The following is a 23,931-nucleotide window of genomic DNA, read 5'->3' on the forward strand; positions in this document are numbered from 1 at the left end:
TGAGGATATCACTGTTGAGTTCTACGTACGAAAAATGTACTGGAACTTGAAATCTTGTATTCATCAAATAGGAACGGGGGTTATGAATGCACGGTTATGATGCAAAAATTTAAAGACTTGTTAGAAAACTCTGGTGAATGTTGGGAATGTTAGAGAGCTGTCAGTCTGTAGTTTGAATTTTGCGATAGATGATTTTACAGATTTTGAACGGTAAATCATGGTGTAATATTCTCTGGGAAGCATTCTCCTTTGATGTATTTGCTAAATAACTAGTGAATAGATGAATAGTTTTATAGCGACGTAGATGATGCCATCATATTCTATGGGAACGAGTTGCTTGCGGAATTATCTCAAAGAAAGTGCTATTTATTTAATTGAACGAAAGTGTCTCCGATACATGCATAGGTGCATTGTGACAAACTCATGCTCGAGAAGGGAAGCATGAAACCAAAGTTACGGTTCTTCCTGACATGGGAATGTCTCGCAACAATTTTCTTTGTACGATAGTAGGTGGGTAACTGGCATGAAATGGGATACATGGTGAATCAACGCGTCGTCTTCCTGGAATGCATTATAGGTTGCTTTTAACTACGTTTCGCAAATCATTTACGGGAATTTGCTGTTGACTTGTCGGTTTATTTGCATGTGGTTTAACAGGGACAAAAAATTGCATACAGTCTCAGGTTTTTCTGTATCTTTCCATCTATCATTTTCATGGGTTGAGATGATCACTACGTTTAAAAACATGATGACGGTCTGAAGTAAAATTTTCCATATATCGAGTAGTGTGTTTATTTCATACGATATAACTTATACTGCAACTTACCATCCATGTTCTAATTTAGTAGAACGCTAAAACAGTGAGTTAAATAGACTCATGAGAGTCCTGTGTTCCTCAGATCATGCGAAGTGGCCGGACAGAATTGAACCAGCCCTTTTTCGTTTGAACTGTTCGGTGTCCTTTCAAACGGGCTTTGCTCCTTCTGAATTAAGATTGAACATGTCTAGAAGGTTATTGGACTTTTAACCATTGATGGATCATTCAGAGGATAGGTCGTGGGACTCGAAATTGTTAATGACTGATCTGTTAAGTTCTTCGAAAAGGTGAGCTAAAGTAAACAGAATCAATGATAAAAGGCTCAGTAGACCTGTTATTAAGAGAGGAAGCTTAGTCTTTATCAAAAATCATACGCCGGGAAAGTTACCCAATAAAATCATCAAAATGTACTGCGAGCTTTATTTGGGTCCATATATTTGTATAGGTAATGAACACAACTAGACTGTAACTTTGGTTGATTGCATTACAGGGGAAATATTAGTTAATCATTCCATTGAGAATTGCAAGCTATGGGGCTGTACCAAGGACAGATTGAAATATTGGAGTCAAAGGGTGCTGCAAATGGAATTGGAGGAAGTTGAGGATATAAAGCCAAAACTTTTGGAGCTATGTGAATCAAGAAATCCCGGGAATCTAACTGTTTGATTGTGTTGGAGGCTTAATTGGGATATAATCTATCTGGTCATGGGCCAAGTAAAAGATTACCAGCGGCGGACCGCTGTGTCTAGTGGGTATGACTTTGCGGCGGGACGACACGTGGCTAGTAAACTATTCTCAAGTAGGGGTGCTTGGATTGCTAAGTGTGGGAGTATCTGAGTGAACACAAATTGTTCCTCTAGTGGTAAGAAGGGTATTGGTAAAGTTAAATAAGCTTTGACTGTATATTGTAAACGGTCAAACTTGCATCATAATTTGTGGATTCAACCTTGTTGAGGGGAACTAGTACACTAGTGTTGTCAACGAGACGAGACTTTGGCCTGTCTCGTCTCGTGGAAATGCTGTCTCGTCTCAAAAATATTCGTTTGTCTTGGGACACATGATCAATCTCGTCTCGTCTCGAATTTTTAAAAGCCTGTCCCGTCTCGTCCCGTGGGCAACACTGTAGTACACAGATTGACGCTCCGTGAATTTGTAGGAAAAGAAATGTAAATAGTAAACAATGGCAAAATATTGTGTTTGTAAATATTGGTATTTCAGTAATTTAAGTTGGTGATGTCTAATATATGTGACTAGATGTAAGATGTATATTGTTAAAGGTGGTCAATATGTGAATGAGTCAGCCCCTGTTGGGCGACATTTATGAAGTTAGTCGTCATAAGAGTCCATTTGTTTGTAACAATTCATTTTAGATGGCATCAGCTTACTACTGAGTATAGTTTTAACCACTATGATTTATGAAATACTCACTACATGTCTCCTTCGTAGCAAATCAGTGATATTACATTTGTGTTACACGGTTTTGGAGGGAGCGGAAGCGCTCGATACATGGAAGACAGAGAACATGGTTGCGGTGGTTTATCGAGGCGAGAAAAAAATACTAGCTGCGATATCTCTCGTGCGGGTACAAGTTGATAGCTACTCTAAAATAGACAACAGTTGCCAGAGAATGGATCCGGGTATTCTTTCCGTTGGAAGTGCTACGGCGGAGGGTAAAAAAGTGAAGTTTTCCCAGTCCTTAATGACCTTGTGTTGACGCCTACTCCGAGATTGTATGTACAAAGCTTCGTTCTTTGAGTGCTCTCGAGAGACATTTCGTAACGAAACCTCAGTAGTACTACTGTATACCGTACTTAGCTAGTTTTTCGTGTGCCGTGTAAAGCGAGAAATAAGTCGTATTTGAACTACTCAGACCTTGTGCAGGTAACAAAGAGAAACGCGACGCCATATTGGAAATAAGTTGTAAATGTACTGAAATCTCGCAAATTTCAAGCTCATATCGTTACATGGATTTACATAAGTAATAAAAAGATCGTACGATCACCACGTATAGGTGGATAATGAGTAATATGGTTATTTCGGTAGGTGTAACGTGACTAAAATAAAAATAAAGAAAATACTTGTTATATGCCATGCATGAATGGTAATTGAACTCTTCTACCCAGGGCATTCTAATCCAATGTAAACAGGTCAATTGAATCTCTTTTCAGGGAAATATGTTATATTTGAAATCCCTCCAATTTATTTTGTAGTTTGTGCATATGAGATGCGTGAAATGTTGTGGTGAAGGAATGTAAATATAACGCTGCTGTAATTAGTTTTTTGGGCACATCTGTTATTAAAAACAAATCTCTTTGAAAGGTCGTGCCAGAAAAAGGAGTTTATTCACGTGTTATTCTTGAAACTTTGAGGCCTCCCCGATGGCGCAGTGGTAGCATCGTTGCATTGAAATCAAGGGGTCCTGGATTCGATACCCGGTGGAGGCACATAGTGATTCGGATCCCACTTTAAATCTCTTTGAATGTGTTGTATTACCAACCACCTCAATATGATATAAAATATCATGGGGGTTCGATTTTACAAAATAATAATTTAATCCATAACTAAGAATATACAACATGGCTAACTCCATGCTTTACAAACCAAGACAACAAAACAATTGAACATCTATATTCAAATATATAATAACATCATAGATGTTTCACAATCTAACTACTGCATCTTTCCCCTTCTTCCAAATGACAGCTGCAGCCTGTCAGACGGTTTCCTCCTTCTAAGAGATCGTCGTGAACTGTTCACGGAGGAGACGGTAACAAGTTCCTCTCGGCCAGTCTGCGGTCTCTCCTCACCAGCCCTGTGAGACACGGAACCATCGAAGATCCAAAAATCCGCTCTGTCCACATCCTACGTATTTGATTTAAACTTCACTTGATGCAGGTGTACCCTTCTCGTTGTTCCACCGACATTGACCAATAACAAACGTCTTCTTACATGACCCGTAACTGTAGCTCGTACGTATTTTGGAAATCTGGATGTATAATTTCCTGTCCACACTTTACTTCCGATTGATGGCAATTCTTCGTTCTTATTGATCTCACTTCTCACCACTTCCTTCTCCATTATTTGCGACCAGCTCCAATTATAGATATTACGATGTTCATATGACAACAACAACTCTGCAGGAGTCTTCCCCGTAGCATGGCAAGGTGTAAACCTGGCTACTCTTAACGTACCTTCCACCGCTTCTCTGTAGCTTCTTCCCAGGTGGCAATCTTCCAACCACCTCTTCTTCAGAGTACTTTTTACGTTTTGGATCCACTTTTCGGATAAACCATTGCTAGGTGGATGATATGGTGGTGAATGAATAATTCGTATTCCTAACTTATTGCAAAATTCTTTAAGCTTTCTTTCCGAAAATGGAGGTCCATTATCACATAATGGATAATCACATGCGATTACACTAGGATATCCATTTCTTTCAAAAAATTCATTGAGACAATTTATCGTTTTTTCACTTGATGTGGACTTAACTTTCCAAACCTCTATCCATCGTGTGCATGAATCAACTAACAATAAACATGTGCGACCAGCGAAATGAAAGAAATCCAAATGAACTCTTTGAAATGGCTTATCTGTTTGCTCCCAAGATACATATTTATTTTGCGGAGCATTGTTCTGAAGTGCTTTACACTGTGGACAGTTAATAACTTCTCTTTCTAAGTCAATATCAATTTGCGGCCACCAATACATAGATCTTGGTAATTGTTGTAATTTCCACAAACCTAGATGATTTGCGTGCAGTTTTTTCAAGACTGTATCATGCAACGATCGTGGAATAATTAACCTGTTGCCCCATATCAAACATTATTTTACGAGCACTATTTCGTGTCTTCTCCGGAAAAAATGTGCAAATGGTGAAGCTTGTTGATCTGTATTTAGCTTTGCTGGCCATACTTCAGTAACATAAAAAAAATTTTACAACTTTATCTGCTGTAACAACAAGTTTTGGCTGTTTCTTCCTTAATACTTTGTAACAAGACTGGTTCACATTCATCTGCTACTTCCACATGCTTAATGTACTCAATTTTAAAATCATAGGTAGATAAAAGCAAAGCCCATCTTTGAAGTCTACTGTTACCCGTAGAAGAAATTTTAAAGGAAATCGGTAACGATGGAAAATATAGAATTGATGGTGTGCAGGTTAGGGACCAATGTAAGGCTGATGTTGCTGTAACCTTAAACCTTCAGGTTTAAGAATGCTAGAGAGTATGGTATGGCATTGATAACAAAAATGCATCACCGTTGATTTGGTGCATTTCAAGTTCTATGTGAATCTTATATCAAACAATACTGTTACCTTATAATTATATATACAGGGTGTATCATAAGTAATAGCGCAATCTGACACAGTTGAAAGTACACGATAATAGAAGCAAAAAAGTATAGTAAACATGGGTCTGCAAACATGCCGTTTCAGAGATAATTGCGAATGTGTGGTTGCAAGCCGCCACTGACTTCATTGTTTGTAAACGTCGTCCTAGTTGGTAAAATGCTAATAATGTGTTCGAATGTGTGGTTAGAAGCCGTCATTGATTGCATTTTGTAAACACCGAGTGCTTTACTTCTTGCGCGTTCAAAGGTTTGCTCTTTGTTTACAAAACAGAACATTTCCTGGAGGTGGCGTTGTAATCAAACAGGATGGATACAATCAGTACACAGTCTAATCGTACTGTGGGAGTCACGTCAGTTGTTCTGTACTGCGTAGTGAAAATGGTACCTTACAGCAACGAACAGTGGCGCAGGAACGTTTTTCATTTTGGAGGTTACAAAATTCAGCCTCCCATATATATATATATATATACGTATATATTATATATACACACGTATATATTATATATACTCACACACACACGCGCGCGCGCATATATACTACTCATATACTACTTCAAAGGTAGCTATAGGCTACCACTATAGGTATAATGTGAAGGCATCGGAAATATTCCATTTTAGAACAGCACACGAATTTCATCTTTTTTTAATTAAAAATTGGCATCAATAATTTTTTATTTCTTTGTTTTCCTTAGTATTTATGGTCATTTTAAAAACAGATTTTAACCAGATAACAATTCCGAAAAATATAAAGCTCTGGACCTTGTTCATGGGCTCATTTTTAATTTAATGTGAAAATTGCGAACAAAGATATATCTATTGATCATTAATGCAGGGTGATATTAAAGAGGGTGAGGAGGATTCCCCCCTCTCCTCTATCTTCAGCCACCCCAAACAGGAATAATCGTCTCTCACCAACTGGATATAGAAACCATATTATTGACTATATCATACTTATAGAGTCCACATCAGTTCAGTTCATTTTAATTTTAAAGTCCCATAGCTAAGCATAAAAATATCTTTAAACAATTTATGGCAGATGTGTACCACATCCAAGGCCTTTTAGAAGCCATGTATTCGGTATTTCCTCAGACATCTATAGGATGTTGTATTTTTTAAAAAAAATATTGAGTTGAGATGCTTCCCGATCAAGTCGTAAGAGGTCTAATTAAGTTTGGAATATTTGTAAAACATTTGACAAATCATTTATTTGTAACATAATTATTTTTACATAACGACGTTCTTCAAGCACTGAAAGTACTATCATTACATATACAAAACCGAAATCCTTCAGATCTCAGAGGAAGGAAGGAAAGCCAAAAGTTCGAAAGTTGTTTTATTTCCCGTTTCAATCTTCGGTGGATAATATGAAGAGCAGGCCAAGGTTTCTTTTCGTATTTAGTAGTATTAAATGTGTATACATGCATGTTTTAAGGTGACTTGTCAATTCCTCGTTTACGTGAAAAGGTGAACTTTAATGTAAGCAAAAGCATGTGCGCATCACAGTTAAAGATTCTCGCATCTACAAAGAAAATTCAAAACACATTTCCATCTCACCAGCCCCCGTGGCGGAGTGATTAGCATAGCGTTCTACGACGCCAGAGGTCCCCGGTTCGAATCCCGGCCTGGGCATGGGTGTTATTTGTGAGTGTCCCTTCATCAATTTCGTCATATCATCACTCATCCTCATCTTCGCGATTAGCCAGCAGTGGCAGAAATGCGAAGTAAAATTAAACAAATCATTCAATCAAACATTCCCACCTTGCTCAAAGACCTTGTGAATCCAATCCAAAATCTACCAGCCGAATGTGAAATGTCATAAACCTAACCTTAACTGATTAGAAAAATAATTTAGAAGTTTTAAACATACTTTAACTTTCCTTATACTCCAGTGCATTGCTTTCATGCAGAAAAATTTGCAAGAAATTGAATGAAGTCTAGTTTAGATAACACAGTAGCCTTGGCAAGCCAACTGGCAAATCATAGGACCTGCAGTGAGTCTCATTTATCCCGTGCATTCATTTGACTAATGCATTTTACTTCCAGTTTGACTTTAGGGTTTAACTTCGAATGGCGTTGTGTTTGTGTTTCATTCAATATAAAAATTAGATTTTAAGCGATTAATGTCCAATTCTAAGTACTATATCTAATACTTTGGTAAAAGTAAGTTGTCGTCCTCTGATAAAATTACAAATTGCACCCTGTTCTAATGTCTAGGATAGGGAAACCTATCATTTCACCTAGGAATGACATCCAGATTTGACGAGTCGAGAATTGTCACAGTCTTATCTCGTCTCCTGTGTGGTGAGTTTGATTGCGTTGGTGTTTTAAGTCCACTTTATGCACAGTAAGGCTAATCGAGGCTGGACCTACGGTTTAAAGTGGGATCCGAACCACTGTGCCATGTGCTTCCACCGGGTATCGAACCCGGGACCCCTTGATTACAAGGCGACGACGCTATCACTGCGCCATCGGAGAGGCCTTCCTGTGTGGTGAGGTCCTTCTCGTTCTTGTTTGTGTCTTTTGTTTCGGTGTCCACTAAGAAGATGTTAAAACTTATTCTGTGTATATTCACTTCATCGGCTAATCGGGACTGAATCTGCAGTTTAAAGTGGAATCCAAAGCTCTGTGCATGTTGGACCCTTCAATTACAAAGCAAGATATCTCGTCCTGGCCCACGAAATGTTTAGTATAAGCAACACGTATATTGTGTCACCACTCAAAGTTTCACAATGTAGGCCTATATGTCAATAAAGCAAAACTTTTCTTAATAACGTTTTTTAGCTTTATATCTTGTTTCGATGCTGTGAACTGTCGAAATACGGAATTATATTATAAATAGATTAAACCGGGCAGCACAGGCTCGCAATTGTTACTAATGCATTAACTTTGCAATTACAGTAAACAAAATACACGACATTTTGAAAAGAAGAAGTCAATACATTACGCTTGGTATGTCTGATAAGACACAGTAATTTAAATTTATTTTTACCAATTTCTTCAAATATGATACCAGAGTTTCGAACGAGATCATCTCGGACATCAAGTATCGCCTCGCTTTGATTTTGAAGATTTGTTTCAGTCTCGTTTCGAAATTTGAGAGGAAACAGACTTTTCTTGTCTCAGTATCATCTCTATGTTCAAACATCTCTTAATATATAGGTTTAAGTATAGTTTTTCCCTCTTACAAAGTTATGAAGTACAGGAGTACATTGTACCCCCCAATGTCTCGTCTCATTTGCGTAAGTATTTCGTTTCGGAAAATTCCATTTGAAAAATTCAAATGAATAGGTCAGTCATATACTCTTCTGATGAAGTTTATATATTATCTTTGAATCAACGCAACCACTTTTTTTAGAAAAGTGTAACCCCCCATCCCCCTTACGCAAAGGAACATTCATCTGGAGCGTGATTTTCTGAGAGTAAACTTTATCTGATTCCATCGTTTCACAGACATTTTACTCAATTTTCATCTCCTTAAAGAGGTTTCCAAGAACACAGGTCAATGAACTAACTACATAGTAGCAAGCACAATGTAGTAGAATAAGTTTACAATGGTTTGAATTTCTGTGGTAGCTAAGTAAGATAAATTAGATAATGCTTGTAAGTTATAAACAATATATCTAATCCTTTTTTTTTGAGCGAATTGAAAATATATTCCTTTAACAGTAGCACCTTGCGTCTGTCAAATTATCTAAGAGGGGTCCAGGGGGTACAACGGTATTTACGGATTTAGGGGGGTACAGTACCCCCTTCAAAAATTTGAGGGGGTACAATGTACCCCTGTACCTGCGCCACTGGCAACGAAGAGTATGCGGATATGCATTTCATGTATGGTTTGGCTAACGGCAATGCACGGGAGGCTGCACGCTTGTACCAAGAAAAATACCCTGCTCGAAGGAACCCCGAGAGTCGCACATTTACATCAGTGCCTCAGAGAATATTATTATTATTATTATTATTATTATTATTATTACTGTATTATTAACATTTTACCAACTAGGACAACGTTTACAAGCAATGGAGTCAGTGGCGGCTTGTAACCACACATTCGCAATTATCCCGACAACGGCTCGTTTGCAGTCTCATGTTTAATAATAATAATAATAATAATAATAATAATAAAATCGCCTTTATTGGAGCGGGCGTGTTTCGGCCTCTAGAGACTTTTTTGCTTCTATTATCGTGTACTGTGTCAGTTTGCGCTATTACTTATGATACACCCTGTATATATATATATATATATATATATATATATATATATATATATATATATATATATATATATATATATATATTGCATTTTAACTGTGTTCCCAAACTATATTTCTTAATCATTGCCATGTCAATTGGACTTCGACTAGTTGTGTGGTACTGGCTCACCTGCTAGTTTTCGCTTCACACGATACGTGTTACCATACTTGTCGGTATACTTTTGTTCCCACAAGACATTGCGCAGAGTAGCTACACAATCTAAAAAGATGGACGAGCGATTTGAAGAACGTTGTAGAATAGCTACTGCTGTTATTAAAAATTAAATAATTAAAAGGAAAGAATGAGCTATAAATTGACTAGATAAAAAAAATACGGTAATCAATGTATAGTCACAAGCTCTTTCATGAACTCGGGTATATGTGTGTATTCATTCATACAAGAGATTCGCAGGATTCGTTCATAATAAAAAAATATTTTGTTCACTAAATATGTTAAACTTTTATTACACTGGTAACAATAAGGATTTTCTTTATCAGCTAATCACATTTGTCATGTACAAATCTCATGGGTTTGGATAAATTAATAAATATTAATGAACACGAATGCACATAATATTTATTACGTTTTCTTTCATCCAGCTGTGAACCAAAACAACCAACTCACGGAAACCACAGACAAAAAAAATCCTTCACCAAACACACAGAGTATCTTCACATGGTCAAACTTTAGCTCCGATTGGCTGTTCCACAGCAGAGAAAGCCAGTTGCAATTAGAACCAGTCCAGCAGCCAGCATGGCAGCCATCATTTCCAACCAGGTAGCCAGTCCAGCCCCAATCAGGGCATTCCTACTGAAAATCTAGTTCTGTGTGATTCGGCTTTGTATAATATCTGTCCCTCTAGGTGATGGGGGGGGGGGGGGGGGGGGACAGTATGTGTCTTGTCCTCTCAAATTCGGGGGCTCAAGAGCACAAAAACAGTAAATGTGGCCCGCTTGGCTTGCAATATATCATTTCTGTTAGACAAACTTCAAAATTGATTTTTTTTAAAAAAGTTATTAATGATGACAAATATCATGCACATACGTACATGAGAAGATCTGTATGCTCCTAGGAGTAAAAGGAAATAAGTCAAAGCAGACCAATAGTAGATGCAGAGGTATTGTCAAGATCGGGAAGAGAACTTATTGATTGTATGTTATGTTGAGAAACATCAAAATATTATCTGTAGTATTTGCAATTTAAAAAAATATTACTGCACCATGGTGTTATATTGTGTAAAACACATGCGGTTATTATTGCATTCAATATACTGCATAGTAAAGCATTCTAAACTATATATAGAACAGAGACAGAAATAATGGTAAATGCACACGTCCATCTTTCTGTCAGGAAAAATAAACTTTCTTCCAGTTACAGTGACAGCAGCAGAAAAAAATTAGCAGAAAGACAGAGTGGGTTTATTTTCTGGGCGGGTGGTTGGTGTGAATTGCTGCATCAAAATAAACAAGAAAAATGTAAAAAATATTTTCCAGGTTTCAAATGAAGGTACAAACATCGAAAAGGGCCTTAATGTAAATTACAAATTCAGAAGATTTTTATTAAAAAATATTCCAGATACAGACTTCAATCATTTGATAATATGTTGTGTATATTTTCATAAGAATTTCTGCCTCTGAATGACTTAATCCAAACACTTTCAAAAATGTTCAACGGTAAATGGAAAGGTACATTTTTGTGTACACAAAAATATTTTTATGTGCATAATATGGCCGAAACCAATTATGGTGCTGTTCAGACTTTAACATGATACTCCTAAATTGATTCTTACTTTTCGACGATACTCCTAAATTGATTCTTACTTTTCGACGATAATTTGCCAAGTACTACAAAAATGTTGGTATAGTTCAGTAGTTCAAAATAGTAATGTAAAGTGCCCGAAATCCGTGCCCTGCCCTAAATTTGTCCCCCTCTTTAACTTCCATGGAAAATGTTGCCATCTTGCAAGAGCAGCAGGAAAATCTTCAGAACCATTTGGTTGCCTACTGGCAGTGACGCATTTGCTTTGTTCTGTTCATTCACGCTTTAATTTTTCAAACATAGTTTGTCTGAAAGCTTGCTACAGTGTGAAATCAACTTGAAACAGTTATATTGACGCCTCGCGGTAAGTTTTCATCATTTAGCGATTGATAATTATAGACCAGTACTTGAATATTGCGTTCCAGTTGTCACAGCCATGTAGCTGTAGTCGTTGGTCAGGAGCAGTCACCATTGTTGTTATAACTGGAGTCCTAAACCCGTCCCCTTTGATATTCTCAAATCCGTCCCGGGAACGGATTTAGTAGGCCCCATTATGTATTTTTCTTGTGATATATTTTATTTTTTGCTGACCACTTAGACTAGTTTTGATTGATGTATGATCACTTATCGACCTTTTTATAATGTGTTTAACACTTCTAGGCCTTATTCTTGAAAATAAAATTAATGCTAATTAATAAAAAGTATATATTAAACTTAAAGTGATATGAAGAAAATAACAAATTTAAGAATTACATCAATGGTGGCGCCAGCAGTGGTCTGAGTGGGCACGTGCCCCCCCCCCCCACGTGAAAACCTGTATGTCAGCTGCAGGCCAATATATTCCCCTTCTACTAATATTTCCACAGAAAAGGTGGCAGGAAGAACTGCTTGACGGTTGATTGATTGATTGATTTAGTTTATTTTACTTCACGTTTTGTGCATCTTGGCTAATTTGCGAATATGGGGATGAGTGATGAAATTGATGAATGGAGATTCACAAACAACCAAGCCCGAGCGGGATTCAAACCCGGGACCCTTGGCGTCGCAGCGCGATGTGCTAACCACTCGGCCACAGGGTCCAGCAACTGCTTGACGGAGCTCCTCCAGGGTCGATAGGGGGATGCTAGGATTAAGATTGGGTCACAGGTCCATTGTTTCTCAAGTAGTTTCAACATTTCATTTCCACTGTCAAGCCCTCAAATGAGAAGCCAGTAGTGCTCATCCTTGATGGTCACTATTCCCACACAAGAAATCTAGAGCTTATTGACCGAGCAAGAGAGGCAGGAGTATCTATAGTTTGCTTTCCTTCTCACTCAACAGACAAGCTACAGCCTTTGGATGTAGCATTTATGTTTCCTCTGAAAACTCTATATGCAAAGGCTATAGAGCAATGGTTGGCCTCTAACCCAAACAGAAATATGAGGAAACTACAAGTATCCAGTTTGTTCTGTAAAGCGTACGTACCTTCGTGCTACTACTCTTGAAACTGTCGTCAATGGATTTAGGAAAACTGGAATTCATTCGTTTCATCCCGATGTCTTTCAAGATCATGACTTCATAGCTAGACAACTTGAAGAGCCAGAGGTGCCTGACAATGGAGGGAATGATGACAACCAGAATGCTCCAGCTCCACCTCAAGTGGTCAGTCCAAGAGACATCCAGGAAGTTCCAGTAATCCAGCCTTCCACATCTTCTAGAGCCGGGACTTCATTCTTGGTAACAGGAAGTCCACATAAGATGTCTCTAAAAGCCTCTATGGAAAATAAAGAAATGGCGGAAGAGCGTCAGAAGAAACAATCCCCATCAAAGGCCAAGAAACCAAGATAAAGATCAGCTTGGTACATCATCGACAAAAGCTCCCAAAAAGAAACAAAGAAATATGACTCAAGTTCAAGCGAATCTGAGGATGCAACACAAGTTCCACTGGTGTCCACCAATGACGAGGAGAGTTCAAGCGATGAAGATGCGTCATGTCCTATTTGGCGAAAGCGTTTTTCCCAAGACAAGCGAGGAGAGAAATGGGCAAAGTGTTCGAATTGCTTCCAGTGGTGCCACGAGATGTGTTCATCTTCAACAAAGTAAAAAAAAAATTTTGGGATTTTTGTCTGGATGGGTAATAAGATGTAACTTAAGTATAAAAATGTATAAACATGTTATATAAACATAAATTTATCATAAGAGATTTTAACACTGTTTTAATCAAATTTCCCATAAAAATAAATGAGTAGATAATAACTGTAAAGGGGGACGGAATTAGGACACCTTTTTTGAAAAATCAAAATTTGCGTTCCTTTGATTATTATTTTTTTTTTAGCTAAGAAAGATTTATTTAGTAGAATCACACCAGTAGCAATAATAAGTATGGAGTTGAGTTGCTTCAATCAGTTGTTTACTATTTTTAACTTTAAACAAATTTTCAGAATTGAAGATTTGGCGTAGGGGGACGGTATTTGGGCACTTTAACCTCCATATTTTACAAGAGTTTCACATGGTACAAAAATATATGATTACAAAGCACATTTCTTTTTCCTGGCTCCTTCTGATGGATAAAAAATGTTAAATAGTGATACAAATTAGTACAAAAATAGTACGATATTTTCGTTTCTGGTTAGCACAACAGAAACCAAGGATAAGATTCAGACGTCACCCTGTAAAATAAGGTTTGTGTAAAAAGTAGGCTATAGCCCATGCTTTCTGACTCATCCTACGTAAAAGCTATGTGTGCTCTAGTTTTAAAGTCTGTGGCGTTAGTATGAAGTCTGCAGGATGAGTAGAAAGTCACTTAACACACCCTACAAAATGTAAAGGTTAGGTACGTTCTGGGTTGGTTATGATAGAAACGCATTAGACCCAGAGGTAACAATAGTTGTGTGTGTCAAGCGGAGGTCCGCTATATTGTTGGCTACAATATTGAATTAAACTCAAAAATTTTAAATGGGTAGAAGGTAATGCGACAAGTGTAGAATTTCACGATAAATTCAGTGGTGAAGGTTTTTTCAACGTATCTTCAACCAGGAATGCATGTTTTTAACCGTTTTCTCTTTTCAAGTTAGAGAAAAAGCATCAGAATACCTCTAACTAGAGAGTAAGGCATCGATATCGTAGTAACGTCTACGGAGAGAAGCTCAGTTGTCATTGCACATGATTTTAATCAGCGACATCCCCAAAGAGTTGAATACTGTGAATGGTGTCTCAAACAATTACAATTTGACGCTTCCTTTGGAGTGAATGTCCTTCATAGTTTAGAGGTTAATTTTTATGTTCACGGTGAAGTTAATAAGCAGAGTATGCGATACTTGTAATCTGATAACTAGAGCCCGGAAGTTCAGGCATTTATTTTCGTTAAAATAGGCAGGCAAAAAGGCATTTATAATGTGGCAAATAGGCACTAAAAATGAAAAAAAAGGCAAAATAAACCGAAAAAATGCACATTTAGAAGTCGCTTACTTTTATCTATAATTTCTGGCAAAATGTTAAAATCTAAATTGGGAAGAGCATTTCAATTTTCTCCGTCTTGATTGCACATAACTACAAGATGCTTTTTAAGTTCTCAACATTTATTGATAGTCGTCTGTCAGAGAGAATGTTTTTCATAATAGAAAATGATCTTTCTACTTCGACAGAAGTTATTGGAGCATACATATAACAAGCTAATGTAGCTGGACTCATTTTGGTAACAGCATTTTCACCTTTTAGAATATCACAAATTGTTTTCAATTGTTTCAAGTCCTCATTTGCACTCACTACCCGTTAGCACTTTTCCGCAACAGCTGACCCCTTTTCTCCTGGCACTTCCATCATCTGCTGCATAGATTCCTCGAAGATTTTCATGGATGCTACGTTGCACTATGTTCTGCATGAGTGGTATACAGGAACATGAAGAACATATTGAGCAAATCACATAAGTGGAATATTCGCATAAAATTTTACTGTTAAAGATACGTCGAGAAACGTTTAGCACTGTATTTTTCGAGAAATTCTAGCCTGATCTGATACATCACATCATCCCCTTCCAATTTATAATGTTTGAGTTGAATTCAATAAGGCGGCCAACAATATAGCAGACTCTATAGCCAAACGTTTCCGGACACCCAGTGCTGTTCATTCCAAAGACACCAGCTAGGTAAGTATGTAATAAGATGTCAGACCTCCCTTCGCTATTATTACAGCATTTACTCTTCGGGGCAGGCTTTCCACTAAGTTCTGGTATATTGCTGATGGATTTTTTTTATTCGTCCTGTAGCCTCGTGAATAGTTCAAGGGTGGGTTTTGGTCTAGTGGGTCTGGTACGCAACCGACGTTCTAGTTCATCCCAAATATGTTCTGTGGACTTCAAATCGGGGATTTTGAGGGGGCCAGCTAAGTACATAGTGTCCCTTTCTCTCATGACAATTGTGCCAAGGATAATTCCTTTTATGTGAGATTCTAAGGGACTTTTCACTCACATTGTGCTTTGAACATGAATGGGTTGGTTGCTTTAGTGTGTGGTCTGGTTTCTATATCTGAAGCGTTGTTGTGCCGTCTGTTGGATTCCTTGAAGATTTAGTGACTTCCTCTGACAGCAGGTTTCCTGGTTCCATGGTCGGCCAATGAATACTTTCCTTAGCGTCTTCTGGATGTCCTTCATCTTCTCTAGTTCCATTAAATTGCAGCTTATTCTTAAGAGGTACCCGCTATGTTGCTCTCAAGGATTTCTCGTAGGTGTTATGCGACGTGTTTCGACTGCAGCCTGTCTGCCAAGAGAAACGACATATGATCGTCTTACACTAAGAAGTTCTTATACATCTCTACGTTGGTGTCTAATTCTGCGTCTGAGTGTTCGTATTACGTTGGTTTTGTGTTTGTCGTCTGTTATTTTGTGGTCTTGGATATATTTTTGTGTCTTTGTCTTGTGACTGACTGAAAGATCGTCATTTTTTAAGTTCACTGTTCATTGTTTAATTGTGTGCTTAATATGCACGATGATATATTTATGTTATGAATTCTGCTATATTTCGTGAAAATGTTATGTTGACCAATGGAATACTTTCCTTGTCGTCTTCCGGATGCCCTTCATCTTCTCCAGTTCCATTAAATGTATAATTAATTATGATCACGTAATGTAAAATTATGCTGTTTAAAATTACATAAATTTTAAGCATGACAACGGAAAAGAAACCAGTTACTCTAGATCAATAAGTGACTAATGTATGGAGATTTTAAATAGTGACGTCCGAGTTTGCTTTGAATTTATCAAACTCTAAGCAGATTTGGAAAAGTGAAATACAGTAGGATGTTTCGTTGAACTTTAAGTAATAAGGCTTCCTTCAGTCTCGTGCTACATTTTCAAGTGCGTTTTGTCTTGGTATCTTCGGCTGGTTTATAAATTATACTTGTTCTAGGTTTGAGATTATGTCTGCAAGTTCGTTAAGCGTACCAAGTTCATCTGTCTTCCACCTATCCTGTTCGTTATAATGATGTTCAGACGTTACCATGAGACCCAAAAATTGATTCATACTTTTAGGCGGTATATTAACAAGCAATACAAAAAAAATGGTATTTTCGAGTAGTACAAATATAATACCATATTTTACAAAAATATAGGGTTACAAAATACAAATATTTCCCTCCTTTTCACTGGCTCTTTCTAATGGGTACACAACTTTTAATTAGTGGTACAAAATAGTACAAAAATGGGTCAGTATTAGAAGCAATTTTTTAACTTTGCTAATGGTACTACTTCCAGTTTTAACCAAAACAACCTTTTATATTATACAGTAAGGATTGAAATGTGGCAATATTTTGCGGGTTAAGTGGTAGAGCAACCACTGGCTGAACTTCGCCCCTGAATAATGAATTTCTAATAATTATTACATAATCTACCTCTCATACTGTCAAACAACTACGCACATGAAGCAAGGCAAATGACTTTACATACTGTAATATTACTAATTATAACCGATAAAATATATAGTATAAAGTTAGTTGATTGTTTTAATTGATAAGGCGATATTCATTTGAGAAGATAAAACTTACCTTCTAAAAGAGAAAAGTAGGCCCACCATCCCGTCTTACGTGACATAAATATAAACTATTTTCTTATTTCTATAATAAACAATGGTATGTTACCTAAAACAACACCATTCTTACATTTTCCACAAGGAGGATCTCCGTGGCTGGCTCATTCACTCTCACAGTCGTTGGAAGGAACCTGTGAATCGCCGGACTCAGGAGATCGCGGTGGACTTCTGTAGGGTTGTTTGGTCCAGTCAAAAAGCTCACACAGACTCCAACGATTAGAAGCGGGAAGAAGCCCAGCAGCGTATTCCACAAATACGATAAGCGATACAGGACAAAAACATCGTCACTGCAAGATATAGGCAAAAAATATTGGAAGTTATACCTTCTATAATTAACTGAAAATTTTTAACAAATGAAAATAATGATAGCATTGTCAGTATTGTCAAGAGGTTATCATTCAGGTATTTTTCATCATCGTTTAATAATATGAACTTTAAAACACAGTACCCCTATATAATAATGCATATAGCCCCTAGATATGGGGAATGAAATAAAATAGAATTTCGTTTAAGCAGGCGTGTTTCGATCTCATGGGCCGTTCATACAACCAACCCTTGTCACAGATACCATGAATTAATAAAAAAAATAATAATAAAAAAAGAAAGCGAGAAAACACAAAATGATCGTGATAATACAATAACGATAACAAAAGGTTATTCAATGATAGAATCATACATCGAATTGATTAGTATGGATACTGTTGAGTAAAGATATGTAATAAGTCATTAGTAGTGTATTGTGTGGGAGGAAGGGTGATAGGTATGTTTTACGTGATGTGTAAGTTCAGGTTCAAATATTAAGATTGATCTATATTAATGTAAATATTTGGACAATAGTAAGTTTTATTAGTTTTTTTTCTTAAAATTATGATAGCAAATAATATTAGTCAATGGTGCATGCAGTTTGCTCCATTTGCTAATCCATGTAACAGTGAAGGACTTGTTATAGGTGGAGGTTTTGTGTTTATGGATTTTTAGATTCTGTTTCTTACGGATCGAACACGATCGATGTTCTGATATCGGAAAGTATTTTAAGGATCAGTTCTTAACAATTTTGTGCATCAAGTGTACTCATCTCGATGCAACTTCTATTGTTAATGCTTAGCCAATAAAGTTGTTTTTTCAATACAAGGATACATGTTATTTTAGTATTTGCAGTTCAGGCCCTGGAAGATGTTACTGTATACTGGAGCGCAATAGCCTAATGTGGGTAGGACGAGTGCTTGCATAAGGTGATCCTTAACATAAGCGTCCAGAGTGTGTTTTAAATGATACAAAAATCTAAATTTCCCAACACAACTTTTCACAATAAATTCGTCTTGTCCCTCCAAATTTAAGTGTTTAGGGAACACAATCCCAAGGTATTTGCTTGAATCCACTTCGCTTAGCGTTATACCACATAGAGTTGGAGAAGGAAGCTGTTTTCTATGAAGTTTTTTAAGAGTACCATGAGTTCATATAGTCACGAAACAAGATTTTGTTGGATTTAATTGAAAGGAGTTTCTCCGTGACCAATTTGTTATAGCGTCAAGATCGAGTTGGGGTTTAGTTATCACATTGCGATAGCCTTCTGTGTTACACCGAATAAAGATTTGAGAATCGTCAGCATACTGGTGGTAGTGGCAATATTGAACAGCACGTTCGAAATCAGCTATATAAATCATATGTAGTAGTGGACCTAATGTATTTCCTTGAGGGACGCCTTGTTGAACTGCCAAACCAACCAATTAGAATATGTAACTTCCGGTTCCCGATATTTGACACTTTGTTTTCTGTTGACGAGATATGACCGAAACCCATTTAGCGCGTTTCCAGTAATTCCATGGTGATACAGTTTGGTCAATAGCAATTCATGATTCGTCGAGTCGAAAGCTCTTGAATAGTCCAAGAAGACTAGAAGTTTAACTTTATTTTCATCTATTCCTTTGTATATTGTCTATGATATCTACCAGTGCAGTGCAAGTTCTAGGCCTATGCATTTTTCTAAAGCCAGATTGAAAGTGTGGTAGGAAACCTTGAATATGTGGAAGTATTTGTTCATAAATTACTTTTTCGAGTATTTTGGACATTGTGGAAAGAATGCTAATAGGGCTTAGATCTTTAATTTCTGCGATACTATGTTTTTTGGTATAGTTGTTACTTCCCATTTTTCAAGGTTAATAATGTGTGTAATAGCAATAGGGGAACCTGTTTATTTAGTGTAAAATAGTGTATACGGGGATTACGCCGCAGACCAACCAGACAATAGCAGTGGCGTCGAGAGACAGGATGTGGCGGGAAAAAGTACTACGTGAACCTCTTGCTGCGTTTCTTATCGCTCTGGATTGGTCGCTTCTTCGCTCCCCACTTACTTTGCCAGCTTATAGGGCGCCAGCCGTAAGACAGGAAAAGAGCTATAGCCATTCCTTAGCACTGTAACTATACCCTGTTCCAGGCATCTCTGGAACAAGGGCCGCGACAGCGTCAGAGAAGGGCAGAAAATCGAGTGGGCAGAGAGAAGCAGTACACGCTGCTTCGAAAGCTCGTAAGTGCAGTCGCTTTCTCCTCCTCAACTCAATCCTGTTACTCTCACATGTTCATTGGTGGAGCCGTCTCGCGTCACTTGTTTTCGTTCGCCTGCTCCAGAGATACGTGGTACAGGGCGCAGCAACTGACATAGATATTCGAGCGAGCCTTCAGAGCAGGGATGCCAAGTACAAAAACGAAATAATTCCCAACCGTCCAATTTTCAACACGGTCGGAACAGGATACATGCAAGTAGAGTCACGGGGACTTCTTGGGCATAGTATAGTTCGGGGTAATAGAACTTTGCATTTCTTAGTTAATTATACTTTAGATACATTTCGTGTTTCCCTAGTCACCCATTTTCAACATAGATTACTTGTAAGATATGTTTGGTGAGCAGGTGTTGGATCCTCTTTCCCCCTTGCGGCACACTAGTGTTTGTCGACGTCCTACAATTACACTCTCATTGGATGTTGAGCATTCCATGTAAAAGTGCCCCTGAATTTCAACTTCTGAAATTAAATGAAATGCTGTAACTTTATTCTATCTTGTGAGTCAACAATCTAGACTTGTCATTTGGATAAAAATTCAAGTATTATACATAATTTAGTTAGCAAGTAGATTGTAATTTACATACTGTTCGTTCATTTTAACTTTTGGATTTACTTTATTTTGTATTATGTCCTACCCTTGACACCAAAAACAATCAATTTCTTCTTTAAATGTTGCATTTCCCGTTCAAGTCTACTATAATATTGACACGTCCTTTCCCATTGCACTAATATTTATGGTTATTAATTACCTTTCTCGTTGCACAAATGTTTATTGTTATTACACTTAATCTCTGCTATCCATTTTGTGATTCTTGTGGTATTTAATATTTTAAACCTATCACTGATAATGTGAGGATAGTGACTGACCTTTATGTACATATTTTGTATGAGCTGTTGTCATGGGAATTACGATTGTGTTTTATCTTTACTTTGAGTTCGGGCTTTGAGATTTAAAGAGTGGTCAAATTTAATTATAAGAAGCTGTTATTTCTTTGAGTGAAATGCAGTTTATGCACATAAGTGAGCCTGTGGTTGATGGAAACTGAGCTTTGTGTAATATTGTGGTAGTATTAATAGTTGTTAATTTAGTGAGTACTATATTTAAAGAGAGAATTTTGTGACTGGAATTGAGTTAAACCAATATACTTATTTAAGTTGAAGTTTCAACTACGGAAAAAGGAAATATACACATTAATGTGAATTAAAGTAGAAATTATAACGAATTTGGTAGAAGACAATGAAATTGTTATAGAAGAAAACGTTATGGAAGAAACATCTAGGAAACAAGCTAAAAGAGTCAGATCTCCTGAAGATGATCAAGTTCCAGCAAAAGCGGCAAGGATGGACAGGTTAGATAATAGAGATAAAGTAAACAAGTTTGGAGAAGGTCGAAGAGAAAATAATGTAGATGAGTGTAAAATACACCTAATGGGCCATATTTAGTAATAATGACTAGTACAAAAGGTGCAGAAAAGAAATTTAACTCTATGAAAATAGGAAATGAATTGCGAAAGAAAGATATATGGGTCTGATATATCCAACCAAGTGGCTTATATAGAGAAAAGATTTGTTTTTACACCGGGAATGAAGCTAACAATTTCATGAAAAATATGCATATTCATAAAGAGAATAATATTGATGTGTTCATCCCAGAATCATTATTGATGAGGAAAGGATTGATATATGGTGTGCCCATTGAATTTGAAGAGGAGGAAATTAAGGAAAGTATTGAAGACCCGACAGTGGAAAGAATGAAATAGAGAATTCGAAAAGATGATGGATCATATTATTTTGTTCCTACTTAGCTAATATCAATCACGTTTAGATATTTAGTCACATTTTTGATGTTACTCCTAAAGTTAGAAATGTGATGCAATGTAAGAAATGTTATAGATTTGCACATTCAGCAGCCATATGAAAGGATAAAGATAAGTGTGCTAGATGGGGAAGAGAGGAACATGAAAATTGTAATGAAACTCCGAAGTGTTTAAATTGAGGAGGATAACATGTTGCTACTGATATGTCATATGTAAAATGGAAAATGGAAAGAGAAATCATTAGAGTTATGGCATATGATAATTTATCCCTCCAAGAAGCAATGGATAAAGTATTAACAGGTAATGTTCCAAGCAATTATGTTGTACAAGACAACTCATATGCTGATCAAATAAAAAACCATATAAACAAAAGTCAAGTAAGTGAAATTAACACAAGAAAGAATGGTGTTGTAGAAAATAGCATAACAATACAAAACAGATTTGAAGCCTTAAGTGATTGGATTGAAAGAAAATGAGATACATACTTGGAAAATGTTTCATGGGAAAGAGTTCCTCCAGAAGGTCATAGAGACTTTTCCAAATTTGATAATAAGTTTGGAAAAAAAATCATACTAAATTCCTATTCCTATTCCAAATTTGATAATAAGTTTGGAAAAAAAATCATACTAAATTCCTATTCCTATTCCAAACAAAGAATTATAATGGTGCAAATTCTCAGGGAGAATCAAGTAAAGGTTCTCTAAAGAAATTACAAACTAATCAAAAAGAATTAAATGAAAAGTCTACAGGAACTGTAATTCAGACAAGGAATAATGAGGAAGATGTGGATTGTACAAACAGAAGCATGTAGGAGGTGAACATCGGAATCTACAACAATGAAGAACAGAAAAATATCGTGTACTTTCCTCACATAACATCTCAGAAGGATCTTATGTATAATTTGTTACAATTAATGGTGAAGCTTATGGCGACATTAACTAAAAATTCTTACTTATTAAGCATAAATGAAATACTAACAGAATGGTCACAAATAAAGGGCCAGGTGCAGAAAATTATTCAGGATTTGGAAATTTTTGGAGACACACCTTAGTGTGTGGAAGAAAAATAATGGAAAACATTCGTGGGGGTACACTGGAATGTAAGATCACTGAAAGCAAGAAAGCAAAATCTGGTGAAATTAATAGATGAATATAGACCTGAATTTTTATGTTTATCGGAAATATCTGTGAACCCATCAAACATAAATTATTTTAAAGTAAATCATTATCACATAATTTATGAAAAGGTTAAAGATGATAGTAAAGGAGTTGCAATTACGATTCATGAAAGCATTCCATTTGAACCTATATCTTTTGATTATACATTGCCTATATACGACACATACAAAATTGAAGTTGTAGGAATTAAAATTGCTTTTATGAATCAAAAAGTTAGTATTATATCTATATATATACCTACAGGTGCAGAGTCACAGAAATGAACGGCAAATACATTATCGCAAATGTTTCAATGCATAGAAAAACCTTTTATTATAGCAGGCGATTTCAATTGCCATCACACAATATGGGGAGATCAATTTCAATTTCAATTTTCAATTTCCTTTCCTTTATTAAAGGGCGAGGTTCAGCCTGTGGCTGTTCTACCACCTAACCCCGATGGATACATATACATACTAAATACATTCTACCTACTAAATGTTTGTACAATAACAAACAAGGAAGAAAGAGAGAAACATAAAGAAGACACAAAAAGAACAAATACAAAATTGAGAACAAAGGCTCGTCTACACACTAAAAATAATAATAATAATAAAAAGATTGAAAACAAATACACAAGGATACACAAATTAATTGACACAATTGTGCTTGGTGTGATATGGTTAAGAATAGTACAAATTAATATTAATGTTATGTGTAAAAAACATATAAATGTTCTTAATATGCGAGAGAGGACAAAATATTGTTAAGGGTTGGCAACATGTAAGGGGAAAAGTAAACAAGCAAAATGAAGATGAAAATACTTGTTATTAGGAAGTTGGTTCAGATATGCGAGCTATTATTCGTGAGTGCTGGAACACAGATATTGTTCATTTAACAATAGAGTTTTTAATTTGTCTTTGAAGTTGTTGCGATTAGTGAGGGACGTCATGGAAGGAGGAAGTTCATTCCACGCTCTTGCAGCTGAATACGTAAATGATGATTCGAAAAGCACTAGTGTGTGCTTTGGAAGTTCAATTTTCGATTTTCCCCTTGTTTTGTAATCATGTATTTCCCTTCTTGTAAAAGATTATGAATAAAACAACACAGATGTAATTTTCGGCGTCTGGTCATGTTCAACATTTTGTTTGCGTTTAGGGTTGG

The 23,931-nt window shown here is 36.6% G+C and overlaps 1 protein-coding gene across 1 annotated transcript in view; it reads right to left on the reverse strand.

The window, feature by feature from the left end:
- Window positions 1–15,564: 15,564 nt before the first annotated feature.
- Window positions 15,565–23,931, reverse strand: part of LOC145978436 (sodium-coupled monocarboxylate transporter 2-like) — a 107,651-nt gene continuing 99,284 nt past the window's right edge. Inside the window, exons 14-15 of the mRNA XM_083111076.1 lie at window positions 17,306–17,522; window positions 15,565–15,909 (exon numbers count right to left, since the gene is read on the reverse strand). Coding sequence (XP_082967202.1) covers window positions 15,850–15,909; window positions 17,306–17,522 — 277 coding nt within the window. The 3' untranslated portion in view covers window positions 15,565–15,849. The remainder of the gene's footprint in view (window positions 15,910–17,305; window positions 17,523–23,931) is intronic.

This window comes from Lepisma saccharinum, chromosome 24 (assembly GCF_977018435.1).
Source record: "Lepisma saccharinum chromosome 24, izLepSacc3.1, whole genome shotgun sequence".
Taxonomy (NCBI): domain Eukaryota; kingdom Metazoa; phylum Arthropoda; class Insecta; order Zygentoma; family Lepismatidae; genus Lepisma; species Lepisma saccharinum.